Source organism: Girardinichthys multiradiatus, chromosome 1 (genome assembly GCF_021462225.1).
Source record: "Girardinichthys multiradiatus isolate DD_20200921_A chromosome 1, DD_fGirMul_XY1, whole genome shotgun sequence".
In the NCBI taxonomy this organism is placed as follows: Eukaryota; Metazoa; Chordata; class Actinopteri; order Cyprinodontiformes; family Goodeidae; genus Girardinichthys; species Girardinichthys multiradiatus.
The window spans coordinates 12,395,298-12,418,646 of record NC_061794.1 but is presented as its reverse complement, the minus strand read 5'-3'; the positions used below and the strand labels follow the sequence as shown (position 1 = coordinate 12,418,646).

Here is a 23,349-nt window from a genome sequence, read left to right as displayed (position 1 = left end):
ATGCCTGTCATCCTACCAGAAAGCCTCTTGTGGTGGAGTTATTGACCTGAGATCCAGATTGACTGAAATATTTTATGAACGTTTTACAAAACAAAACAAAAAATCTGAAAAGTGTGGCAGGCATTTGTATTTAGTCTCTTTCAGTCTGATACCCCTAAAGAAAATGCAACCAATTAAAAGTCACATAATTCAACTGTGTGTAATTTAATTTCAAATATATAAAGGTGTCAGAGGTCTGTTAAAGAGTTAAAGTTTTCTTCCATTTCATAGTTATGTAGTACTTTGAGTCACATCAAATCCCCAAACATTAATGGAAGTTTCTTGCATAAGGAAAAGGGTAAAAAACAAAACCGAGGGGTATGCATTATGCAAGTTGTGTAATTCAGCAAAAAATCATGATTTACCTAGAAAATCCAGCAAAGATTTTCAGTCGCCCCAGCGGGAAAACAAGCCCTGATGAGCAAATCACTCCTGGAAGAAGATGGTCACTGGGTTGGCACTGACCCGCCTCTCCCATATGGTGTTATCACCTGTAGGTTTGGCAGGAATGGCAGACATATGTGGCTTACAGCCATCATGTTGCGTGTTAGTCATGGCTTTGCTGATTTCTCCATCTCTACTTCATGTTGGGAGGTTTTCTCTCATTGTTCAAGCCCATATTCTGTTTCGACATTTTCACCCTGCTGGTTTTAACCCTTTTTCTTGTCTGATTTAATCCGTTTAGAGTTCGTCCTTGCCCTTGTGGCTTTCCTTTTTGCCTGTATTGTGGCTCCTGACATCATGAATAATCTTAATAGCTACATTGTGCTTATCTTTCCTTATCCTATATCATGAAGGTGGCTGCTGATACCCACATGCATCCCACAAACATTTTCCAGTGGAGCGAACCTCTCGACGCTAGGCTTGGCACCTGACTGACAGGTGTAGCGGAGAGGAAAGGCAACCCATGCCATCTTTGTTGGTGATAGCATCGGCGCTCTTTGAACTCTGCTCCGAATGTTTCCCACTAGCAGTTATCAGCCGAACTTTTAAAGCTGTGTCTCCGAGGCATTTTGTTGTCTCTGTAGGTATCACATTTCACACCTCAGCAAATAATTGCCGATCAACTCTGTGATTATAGCGGGGTAATTAAGTCTTACACATACTGTAGTGTTAGACGAATCTTAATGAGGTGGAAATCTACAGCGTTAGTTTTATTCCATCCTCTCGCTAAAACATATCCATTCTCATGGGATGTAAAGTAGAAAAAAAAGGTAAATGGCAATGTCGTCACTCCTTTCCTCCGCACTCTTAGCATCTCTTTCTCTCACTCGTCGCCCTCAGGAGTTTTTGTCCTATTTGTCGTTCTTTCATCGCAGACAGTTTGTCCTTTTGCACCAGAGCTTTTTTGCATTGTTAATGATGGTCTCTTTACAGAGGTTTTCCTCTACCTCCTCATCTGGAGTGTTTTTTTTTTTTTCTTTTCTATCTATTTCTGTTGACAGCAGCGCGTTAGCGGTGCCGTTGACGGGTGCTCGGGCTCTCTGTGAGCAGCAGCCTGCCATCTTTGAAGCCAGAGCAAAGCCAGCTTTTTTTGCCCCATTTCTATCAATCATTCATCACCAGAGGCACTGGCGGTTGGTGATTAAAGCTTTGCTACTGCAGGGCAGCATTTGAATTTGGATATATAATTCATAGGCATCGGTACAGCTTGCACATGCCGTACGATCCTGCATATGTGCTCGCAAATGCCAGTCTTATGCCTACCTACACAAGCACAAATACGCTTCAGGAACTGCACACTCGAGAGCTAGAGAAACCAAACTCATCTGCAAGAAGAACATACTCTGATATGTGCATATGTTGCCTTGCAGAACTCCTGGACCTTCTTCACATTTTGTCATGTAATAGCCACAAAATCCTGTGTATTTAATTAAGATTTACAGTCATAGACCAACATATGTTGACATGAAACATGCCGCCATCATGCTGTAGGAATTGTGTTCTGTTGCAGAGAATGCTGATAGGAAATTACACTAAAATGATTTGGTGTGAAAACATTCCAGGTGTTGCAAGACACTGTACTTGAGCTGATTTGTGAGATACAAATTCATCCACTGAGATAAAAATTCATCCATTGCGGGCCAGTGTTTATGTATCTGGGTTCTTTATTAAGGAAAGCATTGCTGATAATTGCGTAGAAGACAGAGACCTTCATAATCATCCTGTCTTTAAGGTTCTATTAAGTGAAGCAAAATCAAACATTTCCATCTTTGCTCAGTCATTCATCCATTCCTTGCTTCCTCCCCTTCCCTTCACCAGAAACCATCTCTGAACTGGCAGACCGACCCACCCACAACCCTCCCGCCACCACCCCCAGCTCAGCCGCCGTGGCCATCATCACCACCCCCGCACCCTTCCACCCTAACATGGTGTATGGCATCCCGCCACCAATGACAGCCCAGCCGGGGTCCATCGAGCAGCCCGCGAGCACCACCGTCCTTTCCACTACCACGCTCAGCCGTGCACGGTTTAACCACCGCCAGTTCATCCACATCCAGCCCCAGCTGCCCACCCCTGCCACCACCAGTCGCAACGGTCCTGCCTCCACCGCCCTCGCCCAAATCCCTCTTGAGGGGTCAGGCAGTGGTGATCCGAGCGGCGACGAAGAGGACGAAGCGGAAGGTGACGATGTTGGTAGTGGCGTCCAATCAGAGGCCAGCGGGGCAGACGAGACTGGCGGTAAATCACTGCTCTTTCACTTCATTCTCCATAATCCTTTGAGGGAAGTGTGGGAGGTTGTTATTTTTTTCTCTGAAGGGTTTGGGCAAATTTAGAATCAATCATTAGCTGACATCATAAAACATTCATACCGTCATCTGTTAATTAGAAACTAAAAATAGGGAGCAGGCTTGTGTAATTGTATGCAAATAGATTTTGCAGGAGAAAAACGTCAGACAGGCAAGAAGAAGAAATCTTTGCGAAGAGTTGCTGTTAGTGTCTTTTTTCACTTGCAAAAGACATATATCTCCATTTCAGACAGAAAAGAATGTATTTGCATGGTTCACTGTTGCTTCATCACCCCTGCTTTTTTTCTCCCTTTCCACCAGCACTGCTGCTCTCAGCAGCTCACAAAACAAACCCAGGCTCTGTAAAATACACTCCTGGCACGACAGATAGATGAAACTGTTGGGCCGAATCTGTGGATCTCTGGAGCCTGACCTGACAGGCTGATGCGACTCGGAGGTCTAGCTGCGAGCGCGAGCAGAGCCAGCGCACCTTGTCACATGACTAGTCTCAAATCTTTGCCGACACGCAATCCTGAGTGTAACAGCCAGCTGCTGTTTTTCTGGCCTCTTCCTGGATGACAGTGGAGGCTTTCCAATTAGACCTTTTTATTATTTTTTTGATGTTGCGTCCCATCCATCCATCAACATTGCTTGGCAGCTCGCAGTGACAGGGCAGGACTAATGGAACATGCCCCAATGTGTTCCTCCTCAGCCCGTCCTCCTTCTCTGTGCTTATTTGTTTTCCTCAGCTTTCAAATTGAGTGTCTTTGTCAGAGGCCGACCAGAGAGTAGGGAGCCGCTGTGAAGCAGACCCCTGGGTCTTACGGATGTATATATTTACAGGAGCCTTGCGAAAGTAGTCACGCCTTTTCAGTTTTTTAAATTTCGTTACATTACAACCTCAAATTGCAGTTTATTTCATTGGGATTTTATGTGAAGTGGCTAACACCAAGTAATGCCAAATTGTGAAGTGGTTTTGAACATTTCAGAAGAAAAACTAAATGTATGTCTCAGCCCCCTTCAATCAGACCTGCTGCACTTGATTCAGTCTTTAAGGGTTTGTCTCTAAGAGTTTTGTACATCTAGAGACTAAAATTTATACCAATTTCTCTGAAGAAAACAGCCGTGCTGCTCTTTAGGCCCTCCACAGTGGCTCCTCATAACTTTGTCCGGTGATGTTACAGAACTGAGCAGCATTTTGTATTATATAAATGGAATAAGAAAGGCTTTCAGTTTTGCCACTCTTCCATATAGGCCAGATGACTAACAGTTTATTATTTCAAATTATTTCACCTGAGCTGAGGATTTCTGCAGCTCCTCTAGTGTAACTTTATCCCTAACCTGTTTGCCTATGCCCTCATGATGCTGTTTATCCACCGATGTTCTCTACCAATCATCTGAGGCCTATCTAGGTGTCTTCTGAAGGCAATTGGTTACGCTAAATCTTTTGGGGGTATCACAGTAAAAGGGGCTAAGTCCATTGCACCCCACACTTTTTAGATTTTTACTTTCAAATTAATACTATGCATGCTTATAGAATACTATGCATGCTTTTCTTTCCACTTCATAATTATGTGCTGCGTTGTGTTGGTCTATCACATGAAATTCCAAGAAAATACTTGGTTGTAATGAAACAAATCTGAACAGTTCAAGTAGTAGGGAAACTTTTTAAAGGCACTGCTTTTGTCTGTGCCAGTGTAAACAAATGTGTACATTTTGAATGCACAGGGAACTACTAGCACAACAAATTTTAATATGGATCCTAACAGGTTGAATAATCCGGTCTCTTGTGTATGTGTCTGTTTGTGTGTATATGCATCTGTCCTATCTTCCTTTCCGTGTCTGGCTGAGCGTGTCCGATTCAGTTTGCAAATTACTGCCTGGGAATATAAATGTTAGTAAGTCAGAAATGTGCATTTGCCTGTTTTTTGTGCTTCTGATCCTCTAAAAGCTGCACTTATTTGTGTGTATGTTTATGTGAAGTTAGTTGACAGCTCTAATGGCTCCTGCAGGACCCTACACAGGGTGGCCTAGCTCTCCTGCTCTGGCCTGTTTCTCCCCTCTTTGGGGGTCTGTAAATCTGCAGACCACACACCAACATGTGCCCAATTAAACTCTCCATCTTTCCCCTCCTCTCATGTCCCTTGACTGTGAGACCTTGAGTAGGACGTCCCTGCCCTTCGACGTCTTTACGGCTTGTTTAGCCGGAAGCTCTTTCCCTCCGCGATTATTTCTGACCTCCGTGTGGCCATAAACTGCTCGGCTCTGACCGAGACAACCACCCCCCACCACCACCTGCGTGAGAGGGGTATGGCGTTACGCACTCAGTCCTCAGGTAGAAAAAGACCAGCCACATTTATGTCCTTAATGTGTCAAGATTGCCAGATATACAGTGGCAGTAACGTAAACGCGATGACTGAAGGTTTTTTTTTCTTCTTTGATTTTTCTGAGACGTTTAGTTGTCACACTTCCCTATCATTTAAAGTACTCTGTGTGTGACATGACTGGCAACAGTGCCCATTAAGGGTTGTCTGCCTAGCAAAATGAGTTCCAGCTGTAAAGTCACAGCCCATGAAAATGCCATATAATCACCCTTGACAGATGACTCTTTTAGCGCTCAATCACTGGTCAGCAGACAGAAAAGACGTAAACACCTGCAGGAACAGGAGCAAACTCGGAAAAGAAAACAGAAAGGTTTTTCAGCTTTCGGTTTGAACTTTCTGGAAAATGGTATGAAAATTATATTCATGATTTTTGTTGAAGTTTAATGAATTTTTTATTAGACCTTTGTGTCACCTGCAGGTCCAATAGTAGCAAGTTCTGCTCCTCCCACTGCTGAGGAGAAGTCCTCCTGTGACAACACAGAGTTCGGTTGCTGTCCCGATGGCAAGACCCCGTCCAGCACCCCAGAGGGCGCCAACTGCCCCCGTAAGTCAATACACAATAACCTCCTACCTTCTTATTCTTCTTCCTCTGTGTCTGCCTGCTAAATTCTAAGGGCTAAAACTTGTTTTTAATTGTGCATCTCAATAAATTAGAATAATTAATATCTTTAATTCTCTCCAAGAAATGTAGCTCCTATTACAAAGTGATACACAGTATTTTAAGCATACATTTCCGTTAATCTTGATTATTATAGCTTACAGCTAATGCAAATGCCAGCTTTAGTTCCTCAGAAATGTTTAATATTACATCTGACCAATAAAAAAGTATTTATAACACAGAAAGTAAGTCCTACTAAAAAGCATTTTAATGCACTTTACAGTATATACAATTAATAATTGGTTGGGGCTCCTTTTGTATGAATTACTACATCAGTGCAGTGTGGCATAGAGGAGATCAGCTTGTGGGACTGCTGAGGTGTTCAGGAAGCTCAGGTTGCTTGGTTAGCAGCCTTCTTCTTGTCTGCATTGTCACCTCTGGTCTCTCATTTACCCTTTGACAATACCTCATATATTCTCTATGAGGTTTAGGACAAGCAAGTTTGATGGCCAGTCTTTAATAGAATTACCAATTCCTGCTTCATTGGTCATTAAAGCAGATATTGGGTCTTTTGGTACCTTGGGCAGAAGGCATGTCCTGCTGGGGAATACTATCAACATCTGCATAAAGCTTGTTAGCAGAGGGAAGCATGAAAGGGTCTTCATACTTCAGAAAACCCAGTGGGCCAAAAACAGATAGCATGACTCCCCAAATCTTCACTAACTGTAAAAACTTCACTCTGGACTTCAAACAGCTTGGATTTTGTGCCTCTCCACTATTCCTCCTGACTCTGGGACCTTGGTTTTAAATTAAATGCAGCATAAATTTTCATCTGAGAAGATGATTTTGAACCCCTGAGCAACAGTCCAGCCCAAATTTTCCAAACTTAGGCAGAGGCTTCTGACAATGTTTCTAGTACAGGAGTGGCTTGACACAAGGAATGTAAAAGCTGTAGCCCATAACCTAGATATGTCTGTGTGGTGGCTCTTGAAGCTCTGACTCCATTTGCAATCCATGTCTTGTGAATCTCTACCAAAACCTTTAAATGGTCCTTGCTTCTCAGTCCCTGTTTCGTGTGCTATGTTTCTTGTGCATTTTTTCCTTCAACTTAACTTTCCATTTCTATGTTTACATACAGCACTTTTTGATCAGCTAGCTTCCTAAGCAATGACCTTTTGTGTCTTACCCTCCTCTTGTGGAGGGTCTTAGTGACTGACTCTGCTGGACAACCATCAAGTCAGCAGATTGTGTAGGCAGTAGGCTTGAAGTATATTATGTGTGCAATGAATCCACATAATTTATGAGTTAAACTTTTTAAACTGAATTATTGAAATAAAAAAACTTTTCAATGGTATTGTAATTTATTCAGATGCCACCATATTCCACCTATGCCGTTGGTTCATACAACAGTACATGTCTGCTACAACACCTGGGGTTTGCTGACATTTGTATGTTAGATTTAAAGGAGATTGATACCACTCTCAGACACCGTGTTAAATTTTTTTTGTTTGAACAAACTTTTATTTTTCAGGTTCAAATTGTTTTCGTTTGAACAAACTTTATGGCCCCAATTTAGCTCCTTAGGTTATGCTCGATAAAATAAAGCAAATCGCATCAGGGGCAAACCTTTATTAGTACTGGTTGGTTTAATGTTTAGTGCTTTAGTGTTACTGCCACCGCCAGAGGGGGGAGACAATCCGATGTTGTTTTTTTAGTTTGCGTCGTTATTTTATGATCATGCTTTATTATCATGCTCGGCAGGTTTTTCAATCTTTTGATTAATATACATGCAACTCTAATTGACAGCTGGTTGGAGATCTTGTTGGTTTTAATGAAGGCCGGTTTGATATAACACTACAGTTCCGACGGTTCCATCCACCCATCATGAGCAGAAATGTTATTTTAATTTAGAGCTTTCAGTGATGCATATGACTGTTGCTTTTCTGCTGTCAGGATAATTGTTCAACAAATAACTTTAATGAGTTGTTCCAGTTTGACTTTATTGCAGATTTTCTTTAATCCATATTGTATATGCATGCTCACATTAATAAACACACCCAAACTAACATCTGAATAAGTGTCCCTTTGTAAGTTGCAGAGAAACCACTTGCTTTTCCTGGACCATAAGGGCCTGCCATAGTTCAGACTCTTCTTGTCAGAAATGGTTGAACTCATTTAAATTGGCTGTCTTACTGGCGTAGATTGAGCTTGTTAGCATAGTCCACACATGTTCAATAGGTTTGAGGTCAGGGTGAGTCTAGACGCTTAATGTTAGCCTGCTGGAACTATTCCAAAGCCAGTTTTTATCTGTGTTTGGGATCATTGTTGTGCTGGAACACCCAATTGTGTCCAAATTTCAATGACTAAAACCGTCACACTCGGAAGAAAAGAAACTGGCTAAAATGTCCAAGAACAATCCAGAAATCCATATGGTTTAATAGGATCTCAGCTCACCTTTTCCAGCAATGATATCTTCAGCTCTTCTGGGAAGGCTTTCACCATGGTATAGGAGTGTGTTTGTGGACTTTTTTGACCATTCTTCCAGAAGCACATTTGTGAGGTCAGACACTGGTGTTAGACAAGATCATCCATGTCCCCAAACTGTTGATTTGCATGATTCGTAACTCCAGAGAACATGTCTCCACTACTCTAGAATCCAGTAGGCAAGCTTTACCCCAACACCTTGCACTGCACCATGATTGCACTTGGTGATATCAGGCTTGGATTCAGCTGCTCAGCCATGGAGACCCATTCCATGAATATCTGTAGACACTGTTCTTATGCTAATCTGAAGGAAATACGTCATCCCATCACAGTAACTACCTTTCACTGATGTTTGTAGGAGCAGCCTGCATGCCTTTGAGCTAGATTTTGTGCACCTGTGGCATTGGAAGTGACGAGAACACCTGAATTCATTTATTTGGATGTTTGAATAATACTTTTGCCACATAGTGTTGGTGTGGTCCAGTTGAGGTGAACATGGTACCAATTGTCAGGCATGGCGGTGGAAGCATCATGCTCTGGGACAATTCTGCTTTCACAGGAACTGGTGCATTTCACCAAATGGGGGAAATAATGAAGACAGAGGAATTTTGGACACAGTTGGGTCATGAGCTCATTGATGCCCAGAAGTTGTTTGTGGTTTCTCCGCAACCTGCCAAGGTTCATTCATCCAAATATAAGTGTGATGCAGTGGTCATTTGATCATTTATGTGTAATTTTTAGTAGTTTCATGTGCAGGAGAAAATCCACTTCAATTTAATTCCAATTCAGGTTGTTTGTTAAAGAAAAATAACAGTTGAAAGCATCTTTATAGATTATGCCCATGAATAAATACCACAATGGGTGTGTTCTTGGTGGCACTGCGTATTTTAATGCTGTATGTTTTCCTTACTATTAATTATCCCCTGATACAAACATACTTTACCTTTATCTGTCAGTGCCACAGCTCATCAACTCCCTCCTGAGCTACCTCTCGCTGTCTACTCACCCTCAGCTCACTCAATCTCAATCCAGTCTTGCATCAGCTGATTTCTCTTTGGAGTTGAGCTCAGGGAGAGCTGAGAGACAGAGGCCGAGCAGCGCCGTTGTACCAATCAGTGCTTTCTGCCAGAGTCAGTCCATAAAGATAAAGGGCTTCTTTCTCCCCCTTTGCTTCTCCAGCCTTTCACTCCCTTCAGCTCCTCGCCTCAGTTTGTCCCCAGTGCTGGGCTTTTTGACGGATTGTGAAAAGAGGGATTCTCTCTGGCTCCCAGGGGAGCTTTAGGTCATGACTTGAAAGAGCTGTGGCCACAAATTAGTGTGAGGACTTGCATTTCTGCCATGTTGAAAGGTCCTAAAGCCTTCCAGTAAACCAGCAGAGTTTACAACCTCGGCATGATCTGAAGACATGACCTTCCATGTTTTTTTATCCGCGGAATTTATAGCTAAACAAACACAAAGCATGAGGGGAATTTGGTGAACTTTGACCTTAACTTAATGCAGGTTTTAGCCGAAGTAAGAGTTACAAATCATCCGAGGCTTGTAAATATTTATCTTAGCAAACAAAGACAGCACATCAGCAATCAATACTTCATTCAGCTTGCGAATTGTTCCCAATAAATTCAGGCTGAGTGACTGATTGATCAATACGCCTGGATTTCATTCTTTCCTACAAGACAGCCTCGGGTCATCTTCGGCTCATTAGTAGTGAAATGACACATCCCTCAATGCTTCAGCTGCCTTAGTGAAACAGACTAGTTTATTAAAATCTCTCCGATAGTGGCAGAAGGAGAAGGACTAAATATTTATTGTTCTACATTTTACTGAGACATCAATTGCTGAATCCCGTTTTGGGTTTTAATGTAAAGCGTGCAGACTGGCACATTTTGTTACATTTCAACCGCAAGCTTGAATTGGTCTTATTAAAATTTTATGTGAACAAAGTACTGAATACTTGTGAAGTAAAAGGAAAAATCACATGTACAGGTCTTTTGAAGCATAGGTCTACTAGTTTTCTGCAAACTGAAATTATTTCTCTCTCTTTGCAGAATAGGTCTGATTGGATGTAGACCTTTTGCCACATATTCTCAATTTGATTAAGATCTGGACTTTGACTTGGCCATCTTAAAACATGAATATGCTTTGGTGTGCACCATTCCATATTAGCTCTGGCTGCCTGTTTAGGGATGTTGTCCTGCTGGAAGATTAACTTCCTTCACAGTTTCAAGTCTTTTGCAACATGTTTTCGTCCAGTATTGTCCTATACTTGAATTCCATCCATCCTCCTATCAGCTCTGACCAGCTGCTGTGCCTCTGCTAAAGAAAAGCATTCCCACCAGTTGATGACGCCACTACCATGCTTCATCATCAGAATGGTGCATTTAGGAAGATGTGCAATTGTTAGTTTTTCTCCACACAGAGTTCTCTGATAGGTCAAAAAGGTAAATTTTGGTCTCATCTGACCATCGCAGATTCTTCCATGTTTCCTGTGTCCCCTACATGGCTTACGACTAGTGCTAATGGGACCTTCTGTCTTTATATAGAGTGCACAACTAAAAGTTGTCCTGTTCACAGATTCTCCTACAAGCGCTGTGGAACTCTGTACCTCCTTTAGAGTTACCGTAGGCGCAGCACTGACTTATCCTTTCAGTTTTCTGATGGTTGAGTAGTTATGTTTGAGATGTTCAAACCTTTCCTCCTGATCTATCTGCTGTGTTCCCTGGTCCTCATTATGCTGCCAGCTTGTTAATGTTCTCCAACAAACTGCTGAGGTCTTAACACAACAGCTGGATTTATTCTGGGATGAAACAGGTGCCTTCTAAAGGCATTTGGATTTACTGTATTTTATTAAGGGGTGTCAGAGTATGTTTTTATGTGTAAAAGATTGTTAAAGGCATGCATCGTATTTCTTCTCCTTCACAATTAGGCACGGCACGGTGTTGGTCTGTCAAATAAAACCCCAACAGAATACATCGGAATGTGTGATCGGAATGTAAAGAAAAGTGGCAAGTTTCCAGGAGCGTAAATCTTTTAACAAGAAAGTGTAGTTTGGTTTTTATTTGCCTGATATTGTCACTTTTAAAAACCACTGCAGCTCCCCATGTGTTGCTTATTAACAGGGTGTTTTATTTGGACATAATAGACTATGTTCATTTATGTGATGTTATTTAACCCTAAGCTCTACTGCATTACGGTAAAACTCTTCCATATGCCGGGGGAGTTCTGGCAAATCTATTTCATTTTACAGTTCACTACAATCTGATAGCTGAATAGCTCTGTCCCTCCTTTTATCCCCCCTTTTTATTCATCTCCCTCTCTACATCCTTTATGGAAGCAGGCTGGAAAATCACCATTGTTTGTCTTCTATCCGAATTAAACGTGAGATATTACTCGCTGTCTCGTCACTTTCTTTACTGTCTCCCTGGCAGCCAAACCGTGGCCATTTGCTTCTGTTTTATGGCCGACGTCAGATCTGAATCGATGTGGGCTGCCTGTGAAAGCACTGTAAGGAAAGCGGGGATGGAGAGCGACGGACAGGAGGGGCGGTGGCGGTGGGTTGTATGTCCTTTTCGTGCAGTTTTAACCAGACTGTGTCAGCCGTCGCTCCAGCGGCATTAAGGAGACAATTACGACTATCTCTCATGATAATCATACAAGTGCTCTTCCCCGTTCGTGGTGCCATTGCTCAGGCAGGGGCAGTGATGATTGATTTGGGCAATTTGTTCTGCTGATTACAAGCGGCATGGAACCACGGCACCAACACCTCTCAGACTACTCTTCATCCAACACACACACAATAATACCCTCGGCTCTCAGCTTTATTTCAAGCCCCCTTCTCGCCAGCGCTAGTATGAAGAAGGCATATAAAAAGTTGATATATGTTGGACAACACAGCACTCCAAGGTTGAGGCCCTCTTTTTATGGGAGATAGTCCTATTCAGAGTACCTTTAGGCTGTTTTCTCTTCAGCATGTCTCTCTACCTTCATGTGTGTGTGTTACTGTTTTTTTCCTGCACTTTTGTGTCTAACCTGCTGTCTTTCTACACAGCCTTCTATGCCACAGCCAGCTTTTGGGATGAGTCTGGATCTGGTAAAACTGGCCCATAGTTCCCCCATGTCCCTTCCTTCCTTCTCTCATATTTCCACACTTCACCTCCTCCCCCCACAGGAGCCTCCACCACCACTACCTTAACCTTTAACGGTCAAACTCCAGCCTGCTGCAAACCCCCCCTCTGGGAGATCAGCAGCACACTCACTAACCCTCCCCGCACTGTCAAACATTCACAAACTCACAATCCATCACTCACCCTGTACTGGCACTATCCCAGAAACAAGCAGCACCATGTGAAGGCAGTGGGAACTGAGTGATAGGAAATGATGGGTAAAGCCACCTTATGGTTTCAGTGTCACACTGTTTTTTCTCTGCGCAGCCACCATGAAGTTCTCGGGCAGCTTGCACCTCGACCAGGTGGATGACCAGGAAATTGTCTACACCCCTGAGATGGAGGACCCAAAGTCAGAGCTGTTCGGAGAGACGGCCCGCAGCATAGAGAGCGCTGTAAGTGCTTAAGCAGTATTTTTTGCTAAAGTTTTTGCTAAACTCTTCTACTAGTGTAAGGAATTTCCCTGAAAGCTCCCTACTTATGTATCCTGTTTGCTTTTAGTACTTAATCCCTTATAATATGGTTTGAAGTGTATTAGGTAAAGACAAAGTGTCTACAAGACATACAGAAACATACGGAGCTTTCAGCACTCCAAAACCAGTTTTTCTGACGTTTTTAGTTTTTCTTGACTTTAAGCCTTGCATACCGTGCCAGTTTTTAATATGGGTGTCAGGGCTCTCCCCCCAGGGCATCAAAATGGCTCTAAACTAAAGGGCCATTGCACTGTTTTTAATGAGCCTGTACTGCATTTAACCATCTTTTGTTCAAAATCAAAAATGTTCAGAATCAGCTTTATTGCCAAGTTCGTACATACAAACAAGGAATTTGACTCTGGTACACTTTGCTCTTTTGTTCTGTTTTGCATTACAGAATATACAAATTTACAATGTACAATATACACATATATATATACACATATATCTCAAACCACTTATGGCTTTGAGATAACTCTTAGAATTAAAAAGGCATTTAAACTGCATTATACAGACCTGTGTGACCTGGACTGAAATATTTCTACACTAATTACAGATTTCAAAATAAAAGCACCAATGTTTGTGATTTGTGAAACCTTTTATCTATTTGTAAAGAAAAATTAAAATTTTCAGTTTTCCTATAAATATACAATCTTCTCTCGATCTTGTTAACACAGTATGTTTCAGTCCAACGTGTTACAACCTGCTGTACACTGCGAGTTGCTAATGACACTGAAGTTAGGAACTAATTCACAGCTTCTGATTCTGCCTAATATTAAATTATTATTATTAAGCTGTCTTAAATGCGTTTTATAATCTCTAGTTCCATGTCTATCATATTTCAAATGCTCTGAATTTGGTTGGATTATTCTAAACTGAACAAATGTTCTTTTAAACACTATTTAAGTTGATTGAGACAATTGTGATTATAGATAACCAGACCAAACATGGAGTTGATTATCTTACATTGATTGAAATGTTTGTTATACACTATACCTTCACATTACTGGTGTTTTTGTTATCTTAAAAATATGTATATGTGTCATTTTTTGAAAGTTTTCTTTGCAGGATAGTCCTTATCGGGGGAGTGTGTTTGTAAGTCTTATGAGATGGGGGAATGAGGTGAACCATTCATGCAAGGACCACCACTGGTTGCTTATATCAATCTCCAATTTACCATTTTCAGATCCATCTGTATCTACAGAAAAAAAAACACGTTGAGCAAAGTAAACAGATGAGCTCAATATAGCAGGTAACATACAAGATGGAGGGTTTTAAATGAAATGAAATCCCCCTAGCATGTTTTTAGCTTGTTCCGCTGCCCTTAAGAGTCCAGCTGACACCTGACTCCAGTCAAAACTGCCACTATGAGACCACTGAAGGAAGAAATAGCAAAATCTTTATGGGAATGTTTTGTTTTTCCAAGAATGTTCATGTCAATCGGTCAAAAGCCTCTGAAACAAGATTCAAAGACAATAAAAACCTTCACGGAGCACCTGGCTAATCATGTTCTTTCAAGCAGGTATCACTGTGCATATTACAGATCTGACACCTCTGAAGCTGCTGAGAAATATTCTGCCAAACCGAGCTGAAGCATTTCTTTTTTGCTCTGATACATCTGATATAAAAATAACAATAATGAAAAAAGGGGAAGAGAAAGAAAATGCATTTGCTGACTTTGGTCAGAGAACATACATCAAAGGACATGCCCTGGCTGATATTTGGTTTTTAATAAAAAAGGAACATAGTGGCAATCTGTTACATCAGGTGATCTGTGGAGAAGATTATGTCCAGCAATTGAGCTCCATTTTTTAAGACCAAGGCAGGTGAACAAAAAAAGAACAAAAGGCTTTTCACAGCATCTTGATTTATTTTTACTATTCTTATGGCTGCATTTTTCCTATTCCAAATATTACTTTATTGTACAGTACAGACCAAACGTCTGGACACACCTTCTCATTTAAAGAGTTGTCTTTATTTTCATGACTATGAATATTGTAGCTTCACACTGAAGGCATCAAAACTATGAATTAACATGTGGAATTATATACTGAACAAAAAAGTGTGAAACAACTGAAAATATGTCTTATATTCTAGGTTCTTCAAAGTAGCCACCTTTTGCTTTGATTACTGCTCCGCACACTCTTGGTATTCTGTTGATGAGCTTCAAGAGGTAGTCACCTGAAATGGTTTTCCAACAGTCTTGAAGGAGTTCCTAGAGATGCTTAGCACTTGTTGGCCCTTTTGCCTTCACTCTGCGGTCCAGCTCACCCCAAACCATCTCGATTGGGTTCAGGTCCGGTGACTGTGGAGGCCAGGTCATCTGGCGCAGCACCCCATCACTCTCCTTCTTGGTCAAATAGCCCTTACACAGCCTGGAGGTGTGTTTGGGGTCATTGTCCTGTTGAAAAATAAATGATGGTCCAACTAAACGCAAACCGGATGGAATAGCATGCCGCTGCAAGATGCTGTGGTAGCCATGCAGGTTCAGTATGCCTTCAATTTTGAATAAATCCCCAACAGTGTCACCAGCAAAGCACCCCCACACCATCACACCTCCTCCATGCTTCACAGTGGGAACCAGGCATGTAGAGTCCATCCGTTCACCTCTTCTGCGCCGCACAAAGACACGGTGGTTGGAACCAAAGATCTCAAACTTGGACTCATCAGACCAAAGCACAGATTTCTACTGGTCTAATGTCCATTCCTTGTGTTCTTTAGCCCAAACAAGTCTCTTCTGCTTGTTGTCTGTCCTCAGCAGTGGTTTCCTAGCAGCTATTTTACCATGAAGGCCTGATTCACACAGTCTCCTCTTAACAGTTGTTCTAGAGATGTTTCTACTGCTAGAACTCTGTGGCATTGACCTGTTCTCTAATCTGAGCTGCTGTTAACCTGCGATTTCTGAGGCTGGTGACTCAGATTAACTTATCGTCCGCAGCAGAGGTGACTCTTGGTCTTCCTTTCCTGGGGCGGTCCTCATGTGAGCCAGTTTCTTTGTGGCGCTTGATGGTTTTTGCGACTGCACTTGGGGACACTTTCAAGGTTTTCCCAATTGTTCGGACTGACTGACCTTCATTTCTTAAAGTAATGATGGCCACTTGTTTTTCTTTACTTAGCTGCTTTTTTCTTGCCATAATACAAATTCTAACAGTCTATTCAGTAGGACTATCAGCTGTGTACTGTATCCACCTCCTGCGCAACACAACTGATGGTCCCAACCCCATTTATAAGGCTTGAAATCCCACTTATTAAACCTGACAGGGCACACCTGTGAAGTGAAAACCATTTCAGGTGACTACCTCTTGAAGCTCATCAACAGAATGTCAAGAGTGTGCGGAGCAGTAATCAAAGCAAAAGGTGGCTACTTTGAAGAACCTAGAATATAAGACATATTTTCAGTTGTTTCACACTTTTTTGTTCAGTATATAATTCCACATGTGTTAATTCATAGTTTTGATGCCTTCAGTGTGAAGCTATAATATTCATAGAAAGAAAACTCTTTGAATGAGAAGGTGTGTCCAAACTTTTGTTCTGTACTGTATATACCTGAATTATTAGAAAAAATCTTTGGCGATGTTTGCATGGAGAAATGCTCTTAAAGCTTAATAAGACCCCTACTGGAAGAAAAAAACTGATATATCTCTACAGAATTGTGCAGTTGCTTGCCAAACAAATGAACAATAACCAAAAGCAGTTTTCCATGTGAGATTAATTAGGCTTTTTCTGCTGTTTGAAAAGTCAAACCTTATTTTGGATACGAGTCTCATAAGGTTGGATGGTCATGATGCCAAATGCTGTTAGTAAGCGAGGCCAGACATCCACAGTAATCACAGTTTGGCCCCTGTCGCTGACTTTCTTCATTGTCCGTTTTCTCTGCGGATCTCAGTCCAAATGTCTCTGTTGACGATCCAGGGCCTCACTCCTCTGATGAAATGGGAACCTGTGTGTGTGTATGTGTGTGTGTGTGTTTGTGTGTGTGTGTGTCTGTGTGTGTGTACACTGTACACGTGTACCAGCTGTTAAACCATTGTCACCAGCTCCCACTGGGACCTAATCCGCTACCTCACAGCAAGTTGTGTGGTGCATGTGTGTGTGTGCTCGTTAACGGTCTCTGCCTGTAGGTCTCTTCAAGCCTGGTGTGTCACTTGACAGCATCCACCCCCCTTTCCATTTTCCAGCACCACCACTGAGCCCATACTTTACTTACACAAATGGACTTAATGCTCGCAGAAGGCGTACGAAGTCATAAAGTGGACTCTTTACATGAAAAGAGTCAAACTGTGGTACATCACTTTAAAAACATGAGAATCTGCTTTTTTAAAGATAAATGAAAACATTTGCAACTCCTCGTACTGAGGAGAGTTTGTGCATAGTGACTTCCATCACTAATCCAGCTTTGGAGGGTTTTACTGCCTAATTTGTTGTCACACCTTCACAAAACTGAGGAGTTCAGTATTTGCAGGAAAAGGTCTTCAGCACACTGAATTGTCAAGCTCAACAAAATGTACCTAATCGGCAGTGTTAGTGGACTGGACTGGACAACCTGTTTCAGTGTTATTACCGACCCACAGTTTAGTTTCGTATTTATACTGATGAGCATTTATGTGCTCATCAGTAGGTGCATTATATTGCTGTGTGTAGGCATGGGCCTGTATGAGATTCTTATGTTATGAGAACCTTGGGTAAAAATACCCCATTTTAACAATATCAAGGATTTTAAACAAAAAATGTAAAACTGCAATGTATAACATTATCTAACTGCTTGTTCCTTCTGCTGCAAATATAGTACATTGATTGTTACAGATATAAATATGTTACCTAAACTGTACGGATGTTCGGTAGCTATTTTAGATTTTGAGGTCGGGACTGAGAGAGACCTCTGACCTTTGGGCACTGATTGTTCCAACATGCAATGCTAAAAGGTTGCTCTTCTGAATGCAAATGGAGCGTCCCCAAAGTCCTCCATGAAGGTTTGCTGTAGAACAGAGCTGACTGACAGCAGTAAAGTTAACAGGCTTGTCTGAAAACACTGCTGACTTCTTTTAAACATTCAGAAATACATTTCTCTTTCAATATCAGGGGAAGTTGCTTAAAAATCACTCCAGGAAGCCTTTATTGTAAACAGATGAATTAGCCACCATCAGTGCAGGCTAGATTGTGCTAGTTGCATTAGCATTCCATGTAACATGGTTTGAAAATGCATGAAATTATAATAGACTTTTTTTTGTTTGTTTTGTATAACCTGGCATAGACATTGAGTATATTTAAATATCTGTAATTTTGTATCTTTTAGTATTAAATTGGCAGAATTTTTTGTTTAATTTAAATATTTGGGGCCAAAGGAGACCTGATTATCAAAGTTAGCTTCAAAAATAGCCAGTCTTCCTCTTTGAGTTGTTCAGCCTGTTACATCATACACACACCAAGACATTGTAGGTAAAACCAATCATAATGTCAAGGTAGCTTGGCATTTATCTTTGCTGCTTCTGGAAACCTGCTCCTAAAATTAATGTCACCTCAGCCTGCTAAATGTCAATTTGTGCTCCCACACCAATGGCCTTTTTTCCTGCAAACCAATTTGAAAGGCAGTCTTTCTTCCTTTACAGTTTTGTGGAATTAAAGTGTGGAGCTCATTACTGGCCTCATTTATCATCTGTTGTCTCTGTCCGTGTCGTTGCACTCTGTGTTTTCTGCTTTACAGCTCAATGCGATGTTTAGGAAGTCACAGGTGCACAAGGACTTCATGGGGGTTCGAGTCAGTCACCTGGCACCAAGCGGCTCCATCCTGGCCTTCGTGGAGGCCCATTTCAAACCAGGTCAGAACTCTTGTCACTCAAAATAATTTGTTCAAAACATAACTGGAAAAATGACTTTTTTATGAAAATGCAATATTCCTATAAATTAAGTTCATTTATTTGAAAAATAATTAGCTTTTTATGATTCAGCTTTTTTACTACATGTTAAACAAAATGCAGTTACCATAAAGTTCTGCATTTTCTATTCCAGCCTTCTAACTCATTGTAGGCATGTCATTGGTCCCTGTTTACCAGTTACCCTCACCCAACTGTAAAGTCTAACCCAGAAATAAATAACAAGTTTACATGGACCTAAAGTAGAATCAACCAACTACATGGAAATCAGACAAAAAAACACCACTGACATATTTGGGGGAAAAAAATCTGAACCATAATTCTGTTTGAAAACCGGGGAGTTTAGTCTGTTTAGATTTACTATAAACTTTCCACTTCGGCTTGCTAGAAACCGGGTGAGTTATGAAAGAGTGTTATTTTAAATAGAAAGGCTCAAAGACAACGATGCAGGGATCACCATAAAAGCAGCAAGACGGCCAAATTACTCAGCATTTCATAACAGATAAAGATGGTGATTATAACATAAACAGAAGTTTGTCCTGTTTTATGTACTTTGAAAAATCTTCTGCCATGTCACTTTATCCCTGTACCTATGAACGTCTCCATGAACCTCTGAGTAATCCAGTGGGCTCGCCCCTGTTTTCTCTTAGAGCAACAGGGTGAACTAATGAGCAAACTGCAGAATATAACTCAAAACTTCTTAATGGACATTTGTTGGCTTACATCAATGTTTGAAATCTGAAAATCTGTGACTGGTGGTCCCACAGCAGACTGACCTTTTCTTTAACTTTATTTTTGATTACAAAGTGAGGAATAACAGGCAGCTGATTGAATTAGTATTACGGTGGCCCACATGCCACTACTTTCAAACAAAACTGAAACTCAAACACTCATCAAGAGGTTTTGTTTTAGCCTGCTTATTTCTTTAGCAAAATATTTAAATAATAGATGTTATTTAGATATTTTATTTTTGATCATTATTAGGCTTTTAAAATGTAAAAGATCCTCAAATAGGCCTTAGACAATAGGTGGCTCTCTAACATTAGTGGTTACCATTGCTTATTTTACATTCTCATTTAAAATTGTAAGCCTTTATTTTTACCTCTTTAATGACTGCAGACATTAAACAACCAAATTTATCCAGAGGCTTTCTTGGGCTTAAGCTTCCTTGCGTTATTAAATGAATATTGGCATTTCTACCAAAATGTTTTGATTCAGAGGAATTTCATAACAATGTTTTTTTTCCAAGGCTCCTAAAGATGTCAGTTAATCTCAGAGAACATTATAGATCCACTATAACTGGGTTTTTTACAAAAGCAGGTCCTCCTCCTCCATCCTACTTTCCTATTTTCCTTTTTTTGTATGATCAACATTTAGCGTCCTTCATACCCTTAACATGGGGCGATGAATTCAGTTATGTGGTGCTCCTTGATGGCTTGTAAAACAAACATCTGCGGCGAGCATTATGAGAGCGATTCATCTGGAAAAAAAGTCGGACAAGCGGTGGTTGGAGGACAAGTGGTCCGCAGAGACTCTCCACCTGTCATACACAAGGCTGTTTGATATATTCATTGTAACATTAAAGGAGCTTGAGTCCTGTGTTTGCTTTTCAGTGTTCCTTGGAGGCCTTGTCCTGAATTGTTGTACCTCTTCTTCATCATAGATACAAGATACAATGTGGAGGACATCAAGGGAGCGCTGCTGAAACAGTTAAAGGCTTCCAAAGACACCAGCATCTCTGTAAAGAAGCCAACGGCTGAGAATATTCACTTCACTAATTATGGTAATATGATGTTGACTTAATAGCAAAGTGTAAGGATTTATAAAATGAAAGAGGGTTTTACTGTGACTTATTCATGAGCTAGCTTAATGAAGGTTTTCTTAAACTGAAACTCTCCAGAACTGCAAGCTCAACATATTTTTAGAACTTGTTTTTTTTTTTTTTTTTTTTGTCAGGTCTATCCACCATTCCATTGTTTACGACTACTACCACCACCACCACCGTTGCAGTCACAACAGCCACCTCTATCACCACAACCAGACTTCCGGCAACTTCCCCTTACGTCACACGTCGCACACCAGGAATTCTCCGCAGGCCCTTTGGCAGCAGACGTACTACCACCACAGCAGCACCGGGCAGCATATTGCTCCCTACCACCTCCACATCAATCACTACAACCACTCAGCCACCTGCCACGACCATATCCAGAAGGGGGTCTCAGCACAAGACCCAAACACCTTGCGACTCTCACCCGTGCCTCCACGGTGGCACCTGCGAGGACGATGGCAACGACTTCAGCTGCAAGTGCCTTGCTGGGCGAGGAGGGGCAGTGTGTGAGAAAAGTGAGTCAGTCCTAGTTTTTCATTTACTTTACATGTTCTGGATTATTTCCCCTCCTTAGTTATTATTAGTCTTAAGCCACAAGTTTCAGGGTCTGTGGCTACTTTAAATGCATGTAGCAAAGTTGGGTCAGAACACACTTAAGGCAAACATTTAGATAGATTTTGCAGCACCAAAGAGGTTTAAGATGCTTTCCTTTCCATTGGACAAATCATACTTTTCAGTGTAGACAATGTGTTTAAGTGTTTTAGTGTGTATACAAAGCAGCAAAAAACACAATTTTAATACAATGTAAAAGGTTAAATTAAAAACTCAGCATCGAGAAAAACAGCTCTGCCTTCCAGAAGCATTCATGTCCTTTAGGTTTTTCCACATTTTGTCACAATACAACCTAAAACTTTCACGTATGTTGTCAGGTTTTTAAGTGATTAACACAAGGTAGTACATATCTGTGGAGTGGAAGATAAAGGATTCATGGTTTTCAGAAGTCACCTAAAAGGTAAATAGAGTGTGTGGGGATGTGTCTCAACCAGACATACACCTAAATCAATACACTCAAATATTGACAAAGGGGGCAGAATATAAACTCACACCGCACGTTTCAGATTTTTGTTTGCAAGAAATCCTGAAACCATGTATTATTTTCCTTACACTTCACTCGTATGCTCTAGGTTGTGTTAATCTATCACATGAAAGGGACAGGATGTAAAAGATTTCAAGGGGTATGAATAATTTTGTGAGGCAAAGTAACCCGCCTGAGTGCAAGGTGACACCGTGAGCAGCAGTAGGAATGATGACTTCCATTTAGATTATGGATTATGGAAATTAAATGTTAAATGGTCACAGATGTGGATTTATTGGCCGATTTCAACCTCAATAAATTAACAGCGCTCAGAGCACAGAGCAGAATATCAGGTTTATGCGTTTATTTCATACATGTATAGATTTTAAATCAAGTAGAACAAAAGTATGTTTAAGTCAGACACATGCTGTTCCTCTGCTGGCTGTACTTCAGTCTCATCTCCAGTGACTCAGACAGTTTCACCATCCCAGACATGTGCAGCCACTGAACTGCTCACCAAGTGTAACACCATAACCAGTCAGCTCTGCAGAGAAAATCATAAATCAACGAGAACGTCTTGAGAAACTCTTTTTATTTCTTCCCACTTACCCTGCTATGGGATTTCAGGCTAGCAAGCAGCGACCTCGCACAGCTGCATCTTCAGATAATTGACACTAATTGCTTTGATGGCGATTAGATGATGAGAATTACTCTGTGCCTTTCAGTTAAAGTGGCTAACTGAAATCACAAACACCCACAACTGCACGTGCAAACTGCACACCCAGCCTCTACCGGATCAATCAAGCCATTAGAAAAGAAGGAGCTCATCGGACGGTGTTCTCCTCATAGACACTGACAGAAAAGATGAGATGGACAGAGGGGAAAGGTGGCTTTTTTCTGTAAAAAAGCTTCCCATTGAAAGGAGGATTCTTCTCCTTTTCATTAAAAAAATGTGGAAAATTTTAAATAAACTAATGAAGAGACAGTGATTCATCATGACCACTTATGCTTAATTATGCACATTTGGCTCCTGTTAGACAAAGATAAATCTAATCACAAAGTAATGACAAGAGTGACTTGTTACCTCCATTCCTCCACAGTGATCAACTACTTCATCCCATCATTTGGAGGCCAGTCCTACTTGGCCTTCCAGACGATGAGCGCATACCACACAGTCCGAATCGCAATGGAGTTCAGAGCATCCGAGATGAACGGCCTGCTGCTCTACAACGGCCAGATGAAGAAGAAGGACTTCATCTCCCTGTCACTGGTCAACGGCAGAGTGGAGCTCAAGTGAGTGCCGTCTAAGCCGGGAGGGGGAGGGCCGTCAACCTCCCCGTTTATCGATTCGATTCTGCCCCTTCTGTCGGATTAAATTTAATAGGGGTTTTAGTCCTCCCCGATCTGTCCTTATCGCAAAAAAACCCGATGAAACATTAATGATCCCCGCAAGGGAACAGGGTCATTGCAGCAGCAGCAGCAGCTGGGAGACGACGTAAATAAGAGCAAAACAGAGAGGGTTGAAGATAATGAGGCAAATAATTACAGCGGGTAAACATGTTGAAAACAGCAGAGCCAAGAAATAAATAAAGATAAGGAGATTTCTGGGCCATTTGTAGGTTAAAGTCATACATTCAGAAGAAAATGTGAGCAATCTGAACATATGATGGCATTTAGATTCAGAATATACTCATAAATAAATCTCTAAT

The 23,349-nt window shown here is 41.3% G+C and overlaps 1 protein-coding gene across 9 annotated transcripts in view; it reads left to right on the top strand.

The window, feature by feature from the left end:
* The window catches only part of agrn (agrin), a 414,019-nt gene that overhangs the window by 347,370 nt on the left and 43,300 nt on the right, over window positions 1-23,349 (top strand). For 8 of the 9 annotated variants that reach the window (XM_047373566.1, XM_047373582.1, XM_047373574.1 and 5 more), the window contains 7 exons: window positions 2,302-2,721; window positions 5,571-5,696; window positions 12,662-12,789; window positions 18,569-18,683; window positions 20,401-20,520; window positions 20,694-21,080; window positions 22,741-22,933. In XM_047373566.1, coding sequence (XP_047229522.1) covers window positions 2,302-2,721; window positions 5,571-5,696; window positions 12,662-12,789; window positions 18,569-18,683; window positions 20,401-20,520; window positions 20,694-21,080; window positions 22,741-22,933 — 1,489 coding nt within the window. The remainder of the gene's footprint in view (window positions 1-2,301; window positions 2,722-5,570; window positions 5,697-12,661; window positions 12,790-18,568; window positions 18,684-20,400; window positions 20,521-20,693; window positions 21,081-22,740; window positions 22,934-23,349) is intronic. The other variant, XM_047373613.1, reaches the window with a different exon arrangement.